The sequence below is a fragment of the Sorghum bicolor genome, chromosome 4 (assembly GCF_000003195.3).
Source record: "Sorghum bicolor cultivar BTx623 chromosome 4, Sorghum_bicolor_NCBIv3, whole genome shotgun sequence".
Taxonomy (NCBI): domain Eukaryota; kingdom Viridiplantae; phylum Streptophyta; class Magnoliopsida; order Poales; family Poaceae; genus Sorghum; species Sorghum bicolor.
In genome coordinates, this window is record NC_012873.2 from 45580948 (window position 1) to 45593374 (window position 12427).

Genomic DNA, 12427 nt, shown 5'->3' on the forward strand with positions numbered 1-12427 from the left:
AGGGAAACCTATATCTTTGGGTGTCGTTATATTTTGTTGACGATGCTAAAAATCTGACCACTGATTTATTTTCTTGATGGTTTAACCCTCAAGGAATTGATTTGTGGTGGCCGACACTCAAGGGAATAGTATTTCCTTGTCTCTTTAACCTTGGCGGCCATTCCTTGAGTGCTAGCCGCCAATATTGATTTTCTTGGCGGTTTTAGGGGTTTCTTTGAGAGTTTTTGACCCTCAAGGGTATTCAGTTTTGTGGTAGTGGTTGGACACGGGCTACGGCAGCATAGGGTGTCCGCCATCATTTGTCTTTCAAGGAACTTATGGTCAATTTTTTCAAAAAGAATTCTAGAGGTCATACAACATATATTTCTCATCATGTGTGTTGTTGTATTGTAATTAGTGGAGTTGTAATGTATTTGTTGAAAAAGATTTATACGGTGAGTATAATATATTTTATTTTAAAGTTGAGATATTTCAAGACACGTAGTACTACCTATATGACAGCATATATACTCAAACTTATATACTGGATGGTACAGAGATGCAGAGAAACTTATTCTTGGATTTATTGGCGCATAAAAGTAATGGATATCGAAATTTGTTTCCTACTGATACAAAATATTATCTTAGCCGCATCACAAAAGGTCTATACAATGAAGTTTATGAGCTTGTGATGCCACACGCTCTATGACTCTTAATTTTATAAACTTTGTTTTTTTAATTAATTAACATTTTAACATTAATATTTAATTTTACAGTATTGTTATCTTATCGTGCGATCTTGTTTTTTTATTATAAAAATATTAGTCATCTTATAGCAACGTACAAACACGCTACCTAGTTTAGAAAAGTCATTGCATCTTACAAATGTGAAATTGTGAATGGATTAGGAATCACTCCGCTAATCTTGTTTTTTAGTATAAAATATTAGTCATCTTATAGCAACGTACAAATACGCTACCTAGTTTAGAAAAGTCATTGCATCTTACAAATGTGAAATTTACGCTACCTAGTTTAGAAAAGTCATTGCATCTTACAAATGTGAAATTGGGAATGGACTAGGAATCACTCCGCCAGGGTAGTTCTCTTGTGTTACAAGCTCTCTCCGAATCAAGAAGAGATTATTTGCGTTACTAGGTCCTGAGAAACCCTAGCTTTACATAACAAAATGGGAATTGCCGACAGCTGCAAAAACAAGAAATCCGGCACCACTGCGTCCGCATTGATCGAAGTCTTCGCGCTCATGCATGCTAGCCACATGGGAAAGCCAGGGAGCAGCGGCGTAATCACCGTCACCCTCTACTGCCCTGATCTGTCTTGGCTCTCGCCTCACTCAATCTCCCCTCCTGCCCTCAATATATAGATCTTCAGTTTTTCCTGTTAGAAAAGGATAAATAGTAGAAATAGATGGGAAATTGGCAGATAAATAATAGAAATAGAGAGATTTACTTGTATGACCCTAAAAAGAATCTCTCTTTCTTGTATGGCTCTTTTTTTTTAACTTTCTTCTATGGCTCTCAAATGAATTTTCATTCCTTCTGTTTTCTCTCCGTCTATGGCCCCTTGCAAAGTTCAAAAAAACTTGACGAATTTTCTATGAAAACAAAACAAACTTAACGAATTTTCATTCCTTCTATGACCCCTCACAAAGTTCAAAGAAAAAAGGGCCATACAAAGAAGAGACATTTTTTTCAGGGCCATACAAGTAATCATCTCTCATAGAAATATATGAGAAATTGGCCAGTACTCATGGATATGATAACGATATATAATTAAATTAAAATGTGAAGTAAACATATCCAAACCATACTCCAGTAACACAAGTACACAACAAACTTCAGATCAGCAAAAATAAAGAAGGGCTAACCTACATTCTGTACACAGCCAAAATGTGGCACTATCAGCTAACTATTCTGCCCTAAAATTTCAGTTTTCTTGCCTACACTAGTGGCTACTGATCGGACATCCTTAAATAAGAAATAAATGATGAATCAAAAGAAGACATGAATCACGGCTTTCGAAGGGCTGATGCTGCCCCCATTATCACAGCCATTACAATTCCCAGGCCCGCACCCAGAGAAGCACCTACAGCAGCAGCTGTAACAGAGCCATCTCTTTTCGGGGGCTTCTGCTTCATTTGCAGGGACGCTGCTTTCTCTCTCGCTAGTTCCTGTAACAATCTATCACGAGCAAGCTCCTGTTCATCATGCAGTGAGGGTTACTGTCAAGCAAGTTTCTAAGACGCTTAAGATTTTTCCCTGTCCCCCACTAGAAACAAAATAAAGAATAGAGACATATACCTCAAATGCTTGTTCTTCATTGTTGAGGACTACTTGATGTACAAGTTGACGAAGGGCACTAACACCCTCCACATGCATAACAATGTCCTTCCTCTGAAATGGTGACAGTGCAAAGTTTACAGGAAGATAAGCAGATCTGTTTGCAGGATCCTTGTTCCCTGAATTCTCAGCAGCTGATCTGATCCACTGCAAACTGTTTCTAGCACTTGGCATCAGAAATGGGGAAGAGTTAACAACTTTTGTCATCTCAGGAGAAGCTTGATATGCTTCCATAGCTGAGCTGATCAATGTGTTCTGCTCATGCGCACTAACAGAGAATTTGTTGGTTATTGCAAGAATCCAAGGAATGCTTAGCGCCTTGGCTTCATCCAAGAGAAGTGAAAGAGCAGGCTGAGGCTGAGAAGTATTGGACTGTTGATACTGTGGAATTCGGTGTGCTAGGTTATGCACAGCAATAACAAGGTCAGTCTTCCTGCTGATATCATGGAGTCCTAATGACAGTTCTTCTTTGAACCGCCCAACCTCCAAAGGTAGCTCCTGATAGAAGACAAGTCCATAATAACTCTTAGTGGTTAGATATTCAGGGTATATGCAAACAAAACTTCGGCGATCATAAAGGAAATCACTGAACAAGAACTGGGAACAAATTATTCTCCATGTATCTGCTCTGCTCTTCTATGAACCATGAAAACCAAAAACTATACCGATCAAGTACACATTTCAGAGGTAATGAAAGGTAACTCCAGTAGAATCAGGATCATTCTAGATAAAAGGACTCCATCGGCGATGTAAGGAAAAAAAAAGTAAGCACTGAGTGGTAAAAAATGGAGCAAGACAAAGTTTTCCCAGATGGTTTTCTAATCCATACATCTCTAATTTCATGTCACAACCCTACTATAACTCTTTTCCATACTACACTCCTGAGGGGCACAGGCAAGCCCAATGCAATTGTGTAAAATCTAGAGGATAATACAGTTTCGGTTGTATCAGCACATAACTCCAGTGTTAAACTGGAAAACAAGTGCCACCATTTTAAAATGGTTTATACGGCATCAAAAGTCAATGGTAGATTCTTGAAAGAATAGATTAAGAGAACAAAAGGTAGCAACAGTACCTGCAAGTTTACTGTTGTAGAATCTATGTAGCACAATCCACTTGATATTCCCTTGCCATGCAAATCGACATGTATGCATTCAAGAACAGCGCTATTTCTTTCTTTAACTTGTCCTAACATTGCTTTAAGCAGGGATGTTTTGCCTGCCCCCTACATCAGACAAATATATCAGATATGTAGCATTTCCATGGAACATAGGTAAAGGGACATATTATAACAATACCCAAATACATGGGGATACCTCTAATCCAAGCAATCGCACTCTCCGAGTCCTAACATAGACCTTTTTACATACAGTTACAAAATCACTTGTCCCGTATATGAGAAATCCACTGAAACCCTTGCAGCAATCTTTATCTTCAAATAATGACTCGAATCCAAAGTCCGGGGTTGAATCGGCACCTGTCATCACAGGAACCATGAAAGCCTCACTAATGTAATTTGGAGGCTGCTTTAGTGGTTGTCCAACAAGAATCCGCAATTTTTGTAATGTAGGTTGCAGTTCTCCATTTGGTGAGAATGAAGTAACTGGTGGTAGAGTCTCTGTTACCATGGAATACCTGTATACAAAAGCCATTAATTAAAGTATGGAATACTTACAGATATAACACTGGAGTAAATCTTGTACACGGTAACCAATCAATCAAATGCAATAAGTAAACATAAAGGATATTTTACAGTAATATTACCGCTAGCCACACTGACACAAGCCTTAATTATGAAATAACCAATTAGATGATTCGTTTATATGTTCAATATAGATGATTTCAAATTCCACAAAGCATGTAATTCACCGACGGTTTCAAACTTCATGTACGTTGCATCACTAGCATACACAGAATCCTTCTTGAATGACAGTTTTAAAAATATAGATCTTGAGCACCATGACCTCAATGTTCTAGATGATTGGAGTATCACAAGATAGAAGGCACCAATTTTTTCTTTAAAATGTTATCAAAAGCACATAGTGAATACCCATTTACATTTTTAATTAAAAAAAAATAGACTGTCCAGATTTTTTCCCCAAAACTTGTAAATTATTTCACAAGCTAAATTCATACCAGTTTCCATTTATCTGTGCCTGAAAAAGAGTGCACATTTGCAGGTCATGCCCAATTATATCAACTTTCAGGGGCTCAGCATTTTTACCACCAGGGAGTCCATTCCATCCAAGAGGAAGAATAGAAGTAGCAGTTCGGATAACAGGAGGGTCCACGATATCACCAAGTTCAACAGAATCCGTAGCTGTTAGACCAATTAATTCTTGTAGATGTGAAAATTGTGGCAATTGCTCAATGCCAGTAAAAACGGGGGCATTTACACACATGCATGAATCATATATTCTGCATAATAAAGAAAAAAACAACATTAGTTGTGGGTAGTCATTTTATTTCAATGAGACTGACTGAATGATGTAGCACAATTAAAGAAATGTGTTGCTGGCCCTTAAACTTGTGCACTCTTTCAAACAGGAAAATGGTGAGCCAGTTGCAGCTGTTTCCCAAAAAATGAGTTAAAGTAGGCTACCTTGCGATAATATAAGCAATCAATTATCGAGTCACACTAACACAAGACTAATCACATTTTCCCCATGTTGAGTGCAGCATTTAGGATACCTTATCTAACCTTTGTAGCAAATAAATGTTTACAGAGAAGAGTTAGTATTACAAAGAATACAAATTCCCTTTATTTTGGCTAAGAGCTAATGTAGTTGAAGATAACCTGATAATGGGTCTTACTTTTGAAATCTTGCCCTATAGGACTTCATTGAGTGTGACTGCAAACGCTCTCTTAACTCCGATATAACAGACTGCACCTGCACATGCCTTTGCCAAAATATAGCAAGAAAATGAGTGGACCCAATATGGTAATAAACTCAACCAAAAACCAAAGAAAAATCAAGCATGCTTCGTATGTTTTAGCTTTTTAGAATAAGGGGAATGAGCACCAAAGTAAGAAGCTCATACCGATGTCATCTTGGAGTATTCTGAATCTGAAAGTGTATTGACAGATGAATCTCCCAATAGGTAAAGCTGAAAACAATAATAATATTTTCATGAGAAGTTAAAGCTCAAATACATTTCAAGATATGAATGTACCACGATAGCACATAAGAAAACTAATCTTTTGCTGCATGATTTTTTTTTCAAAGTATGACAATTTCTAGTGTTTGTCAATAAGCAAGCATATAAAATCAGAGCATTAATAGGCATGGCACAATAAGATTATTTAAATAAATGACATAATTGTGTCAATCTTTCATCACCCAATCTTAGGAACGAGCAAGTTTCAGACGTAACACATCTTCTAAGTTCAAACAGGTAAATAACGAATATCTTGAGACAGCATTGTGGCATAACGCTCAAATTAGAGAAAATCTATAAATGCTACAGGTAATATTTTTATAATAAAATTGTAGCTCTTTAGTGCTAAGCCATGGATGATCGTCAGTCACGTGACTGGAATTTTCTGTTCTAACAGGTTCGTTTACATGTAAAGCCGTGCAAATATGTAAATCTCCCTTACCGAATCGAGAATTCCAATCTGAAACAAAGGGGCAGTGAGTATCATGTTAAATAGGTGTTAAAAACCGTCTTTGAAAAACAGTTTTGGTTTAGTCTCTGCAGCGTTTTTTTTCTTGAACACGCAGGAGAGCTGCGTATCAATATATTAAGAAGAAAAAAGGGCAATACAACCACAAACAAATGTAAACACCAGCACCAACCAACACACACCACACCCGCCACTCTAATGATTTGTGATTACATGTGCGCCTGTTAGAACTGAGATAATCGACCAACACACCGAGACACCAACCAACTACTCTCTAGGAGCCAGACCAGTCAAAGAAGAGAGGCTCTGCGCGCCTGCTATCTCCCAAAGACACCGTTCATCACTAGTGACGCTGAGAGCTCTTGACATACTAGGAGTCGCTCCCTCGAATACACAAGCATTGCGATGTGTCCAGATAATCCAAGCCCCTAGCACGACCAGGGAATTAAATCCCTTCTTTTGGTGTTCTGGAATTATGCGCCATGATCTATCCCACCATTCATCAAACTCTGTATCATCTGGCTGAGGTGCAAACTGTTGTAACCCGTCATGACAAAGGATTTGTCCTTTGATGACTGGTGTTGCATAGCTAGTGAGGCAACAAATGGCCTGATGCAACAAGTTCTGAACTCTCTTATCATTATCGGGGCTTGGACAGTGTGATTCCTTGGAAGCATCAGAATCAATGTTTTAAAGGCGTCGCCTAGGCGACGACTAGGCGTCCAGGCGAGGCAAAGGGCTGGGCATCAGGGGTCGCCTATGGCATATGGCGTCCGCCTCGGCCTCTAAGGCGTCAGCCTTACGCATTAGGCGTCTGCAGTGTCACCAAATAGTCTACGGCGGTCGCCTCGCAGGCAGAGAAACTAGCGCGGGAAGGAAGTTTCTCCCGCGTGGCCTTCTGTGCGCCAAAGAAGTCGAGCGAAGGAAAGGAAACCGCGCGCGGAGCGGGAAAGGAAAGGAAATCGCGCGTGCGAAGAGGGGGATTTGGAGAGAAAGGAATAAGGAGGAGAGATGGAGAGAGGAAATCCATTGCACCTGCCGGCTTCCACTTCTTGTCTGCGCACTCACGCATCCCGCGCAACTCGTCGATTCCCACAACTCGTCCTAATTAGTCGCATCCCGCGCAACTCGTCCCCTGCTCTTCACGGTGCCCAGGTCCCGCTTGCTATGTCTCTCCTCTCCCTTTTCCTATCCTCTCTCCTCTCTTGAAAGTCGAAGCTTTCCTGCTTTGTTGCCTGCTGCTCTGTTTCAACCCCTGCTGGCTGCTGCTCTGTTTTTTTGCCCCCACTGCTCTGTTTCATAGATGCAGAGTGGAGTTGACTGCTGCTTCCTTTCCATGTGTTGTTCTTTATTAGTTTTTTAATTCTTTGTTTGAACAGTTCATAGCACAATGGCAAGTTCAGATCTCAAAGTTGCTACCTTACTACTTGATGTTGCGCACTAGTAGTCTAGTAACACCACTTATTATTGTTTTACATGCTAAGAATTGGCAATATCAATGTCTGATTTGCTTCTGAATTTTTAGTTAACTTATATATTAATATGTTTATATGGCATCGCCTAGGCGTCTGGAAGGGGGTCGCTCGCCTCGCCTTAGTAATTAAGCCTTGTTGTGGTCGATTTATTTTCATCACGGGCGCACATGTACACTAAGAATTAAGGCTGTGGGTGTGTACTCAATACACAGGATTTCTACCCTTTCACTTCTTTACACAGTTCTCCTATGTGTTCGAGAGGAAAAAGGGACTAAACACCCCCACCCCCCAAAAAAAAGGGAACAAAGTTGAAGGTATATGTTACTAACCTCACCAAATGGCACATATGATGGCAAAGAAGGTACCCTGCTCCAGCGTTTAGAATTCCCTGCTTCAGATGCATTTATTTTCTCAGTCCTATTATTATCTTCAGTGTTCCCTCCATCTTTATCAGATAAAGGGGTAAGAGCAATTCCTTGTGAACTTTCCTGAATCTCAAGAGATTGAGGTGGTTCTTCTGATTCATCAACCTTTGACTGCAAATAACTATCCAATTGTGATGGTGCTTTCCCAAAAATATTTGTTTGTTTTTGAATTACACTTAAGCTTTTCCGCACCCCTTCCAAGGGAACAAGTTTTGAAAGCCTCCAAAGTGACTTTTGCACTGGACCAACGCCTAGAACGAGTTGTTCTCCATTGTTCCCTTTGGGTCTTTCCGCACTTGCCTCCATAGTTTCTTCAGATTTCACACCAGTTTTATTTATAAAAGATGCTTCAGGTGTTTGGGCATTGTAGTGGTGAAAGTAAGCTGGAGATAGAATGCGTGGTACCAAGTCTTCTGGAATACAGTAGGATTTGAAGTAGCCTTGCCATCCTCTTTTGTGAACATAACTAACAAAAGAAAAACAAGGGGATAAAGAAGCAATTTTGATAGCATCAAACCTGTTACACTTACCTCAATGGATAAGCAGTGTTAGCTAATAGTATTTTTAATAATCATATGCTCAACCAAGTGCAGCATTCTAGCTATATCTAAAGAAACTTACTCTCTCAAAGCAGCATTCCCAACAGGTGGCTGAGAGAAGGTGATGCACTTCACATGAAGCCTGTTATCCTCTTTAGATGGAGTGGTAGCAATAACTCTCAAGATTGCTAGTGTAGCCAATGCAGCAACCTGCAGTTGCAATGAAGATGTATCAGCAAATAATGAGATACTGTATATTATCTACAGGTACCTACCGCCCCACCAAGTGAGTGTCCACAAAGAACAAGTTTCCTGTTCCTTTTCTGTGCAAGATTGTATAGGTCCAGTGCTGGAATTCCATTAGCACGAGCCAAGAAACCCTGTATGGTATATTAAGTCAGGCAAATCACCAAATCCTAACCACAATGATATGTGATACACAAGATGAGCTGATTCAGCATGAAAATGCATACTCGGTGCACTGCAGGTTTTGATTTTCTTAGCTTCTTTGATGTTTCTCGGTAAGATTTCCCATGGTTTCCCTCACCCTTTTGGGTATCATTTTGTTCAGGGTCAACATCAGGAGCCAAATCCTGAGCAGCATCTTCATGAAATAAGGTCCCTTGGAGTATATTCACATCAGCAATAATATCTCTATCCAAGGAAAAATGAACAGTTGATGCAATTGTATTACTGCAAACATAATGGACATTTGAGAGTCTGAAGTTCCATCAAACTCTTACTTGTACTGCTTTGTGCCAATAAATGTAGCAAATAGGGTGTCACCAGCCTCTGCTAACAGATACCTGCATAATTTCACTACTAATTAGATATATATAAAAAAAGACAGTGGAACCATGTGCAGATTGTCATTAATTTGAACTACTTAAAATAAGGAACAGTTAATCAGAACAAATATATAGATATTGTGTAAGATCCAATGCCTACAGGATTGTCCAGGAGTGGAAGTAATTTGTTAGATTGCCTATTTGCTTTCCAGCAAAGATAACACATTTAGAACATCCTATAGCATAGTTTGCCCTATCCTCACAGTAATTACAGAAAGGACTATTTCTTTGTGTGCCTTTATCTAAGGGAGCTCAGATAAAGCAAGGACTGTACATGGTTACTTGATCTACTTGAGATTAAAGTTGCACAAAAAACAGCTCAATTGCATTTGATTGTAGTGCTTATTACAAACTTTTGCAAAGAACAAAAACAGTAGCACAAATCACAACAAATATTGAACCTCTAAGTGAGCTTTAGCTTTTGGCTTACCGATGTGATACATGATCCAAGGATGGTTGAACACGCTCTAGGGACACAATGTTTTCACCAAAATCAGACTTAAACTTGTTGATATATCTCATCATCTCCGAAACAGGTCTCTGCAAAAGCATACAACTATCAACAAAAACAAAGCCTTTTACTTCAGTTGGGATAGGCTTAAATTGTTACTATCCTAGCAGTTTTTTTTTCTTCTTCTCCAGATTGACAAAGGATGCCACTTTGTAACCATACAGTGGCAAGAAATATGTAGCAAAGTATATATGTGAGAACTCAGAATATTCAGGGAATTGCGTCACAGAAGAGGGATGATGATCGGACATATTGTAAATAAAGATGAATGAACAAAATAATGTAATATGAAAGTATAATGGGAAGCTAGTCATGGAGGAAGGGGACATCCGCCTGGCAGTAATCTGATTCATCAACCTTCAGAAGGGGAAAGTGGTGGCTTCGCTAGAAAACCGATCGCAGCTTGTGCGCTGTCAGAATCTTTTTGCCAAAAAGAGCATGTAATAAGTTTAGTTTAATCTGAGACTTGGTGTCTGAAATTTAGTTTCGCGTGAGTAGGGGGCTGTAAGTCAGGTTTACCCATTGGTTTGAACCCTCTTTGTTCATTCCAATGTGGTTAGTAGTGGGATAGTTTTGTTTGTTTTTACTGTTATCGAACTCATGTAATTTTGTTGCTCTCGAGTAATGAAATTCAGCTTTGCCGTTGTGGAAAAAACGATGGGAAGCTAATGGGTCCTATTGTATCGATCAGGTAGGCTAGTCAAAAATTAGACACTAGGAATTAACTGAAAGGGATGAAGACTTGAAATGTAAATATAAAAACAATAAATCTGGAAAATCAATATGGTTTGTGACTGCAATATTAAGCTGAGCACAAGTAATCCAAGACCAACTAAATCAACCAAGCACATCAAAAGATAGGGTGCTGTTCCTTCATGGTAAAAGCACAAAATGCCACATGCCGCATTAATAGTATCAGGCATGCAACTGCAACTATCCCAAGATGGTTTTGCTCAGAAAAAGTGTCCCAAGATGATGTGCCTACATTTGGTGGATGGAACAGGAACACTACATGATCATTAAAATACAGAGACGTGCAGATTTCATTATCCTTCGCCCACCAGAAGAGGCAGGCAGGCAACTTTATGTCCAGCAACTAATAAACACTTAGTTTCCAAACTTTCGTACTACTGCACCATTTGGACCAATCTCCAGCCGGAAATGGCTGCACAGATCTATCTATCTATCGATCCGTCCATCGTGATCGGCAAGGTACAGGATGAGCCATGCAACAAAATTGAGGAAATGGCCAACGAACGGACCTTGTAGACGCACTCCGCGAGGACCATGGCGCAGAGCAGCTCCTGGAGCTCGGCCACGGTGTCGACGCGGACAGCGCGGCAGAGCTCGCGGAGCTGCCGGGTACGGCGCTCGTACTCCTCCCGGAACATTCGTTCCCGCTGGCGCCTGCGGTCCCCGGGCCACGGCCAGGCGGGCCGCGGCGGGGGCCAGGGCCACCGCGGCGCCTGCGGCAGCGCCGCCGCCCAGGGCTGCAGCCGCGCCGCCTGGTCCCGCACCCACGACTCCACGCGGCTCGCCAGGGCGGCCGCCATTGACGTGGGATGTGTTCGCCGTTGGCGATCTGGTGTCCCGCGGCGAGAGGGGACGAACCCGGGAGCGTGTGGGATAATGCCCGCGGTATATTATTTTGCGGCCCAAGTAGATCCAGGTTAATTGGAGTGGAGACGTATCGCTCTGGTTTTCTAACGGTTTGAGGACACAAGTACAAAATTGCGATGGAGGTTTTCAGCGAGATGGTTAGGTCCGGTGGCGGTTTAACTTGTCTCATATTAAATATTCGGACACATACATAGAATATTAAATATAGATTATTTACACAACTAAAAACACAGCTATAGAGTAATTTGCCAGACAAATCTTTTAAGCCTAATTAATTTATGATTGGACACTAATTACCAAATAAGACAAAAAGTTACAGTACGCCCTCCATCAAACACCTCCTTAGCCACCATTTTGGCATTTGCCATGGTTTCAAACAGCTTCAACTGTTCCTTTTAAAAAAAATATTAGCTCCAGCTCACTATGCGGAGGAATCAAAGCCACTGAAATAAAAAATAGTTTATTTTGAGAGAAAAGATAAAGTTGGCTCCTTGCTACTATCATATAAAAGGTCCGAGCTCTACCAAACGAGCTCTTTGATAATAGGAGTTTATTGTCAATAAGCTTAACTAACTTCACCCATTTGATGAGAACATGCTTAGTTAACTCTACCTCTCTGATAAGAACATGCTCAACTAACTCCACCCTCTGATAAGAAGATGCTCAGCTCACTCCACCCTCTGATGAGAACAAGCTCAGCTAACTCTACCCCTTTGATGAGAACATGGCTCATCAAATTATTCCTAATAAAGTAATAAGCTTGTTCAAAATAATTGCAAGGAAGTGACTAATAAATCTCCTACGAAGTTTGGCACATTTGTATTTAAGTTTAAGCAAAACAATATGAAGCAAGGATCTAGCAGATACGACAACAACAACAACAAAAAAGCCCATTTTTAAAAAGAACTAATTTATGGTCAAAAGGTATATCACTAGTAAAAAAAGGTTTTTCTATTAGCAGTTTATAAAGAACAGGTGTCAAGAATTTACTTTTATTAAACCTGCTAGTTGAGCACCTTAGGAATGTGTTTTCCTTGTGTGTGTG

General features: G+C 40.2%; 1 protein-coding gene across 2 annotated transcripts; it reads right to left on the reverse strand.

Moving 5' to 3' along the window:
• LOC8056677 lies at positions 988–11440 on the reverse strand. 2 transcript variants are annotated; one of them, XM_021459351.1, is made up of 14 exons: positions 11025–11440; positions 9682–9791; positions 9147–9209; positions 8877–9057; positions 8679–8783; positions 8486–8613; positions 7769–8330; positions 5379–5444; positions 5151–5227; positions 4473–4754; positions 3653–3971; positions 3412–3561; positions 2298–2834; positions 988–1374 (listed from the first exon to the last, which is right to left on the reverse strand). In XM_021459351.1, exons 1-14 carry the CDS (start codon positions 11313–11315, stop codon positions 1327–1329), a joined length of 2919 nt encoding a protein of 972 aa, XP_021315026.1. In that variant the 5' UTR covers positions 11316–11440; the 3' UTR covers positions 988–1326. The 2 variants fall into 2 exon arrangements, with proteins under 2 accessions (XP_021315026.1, XP_021315025.1); XM_021459350.1 differs by lacking the exon at positions 988–1374 and adding an exon at positions 1750–2194 and having other exon boundaries at positions 11025–11438.

What these genes read in the sequence shown, in the direction of transcription:
- LOC8056677 (XM_021459350.1), bottom strand. Translation starts at nt 11,315, where the DNA reads ATGGCGGCCGCCCTGGCGAGCCGCGTGGAGTCGTGGGTGCGGGACCAG. An exon ending in CAAAACCTGCAGTGCACCGA is followed by an intron (nt 8,784 to 8,876) that starts GTATGCATTTTC and finishes TATACCATACAG; the next exon opens with GGTTTCTTGGCTCGTGCTAA. An exon ending in ATGAAGAACAAGCATTTGAG is followed by an intron (nt 2,195 to 2,297) that starts GTATATGTCTCT and finishes CATGATGAACAG; the next exon opens with GAGCTTGCTCGTGATAGATT.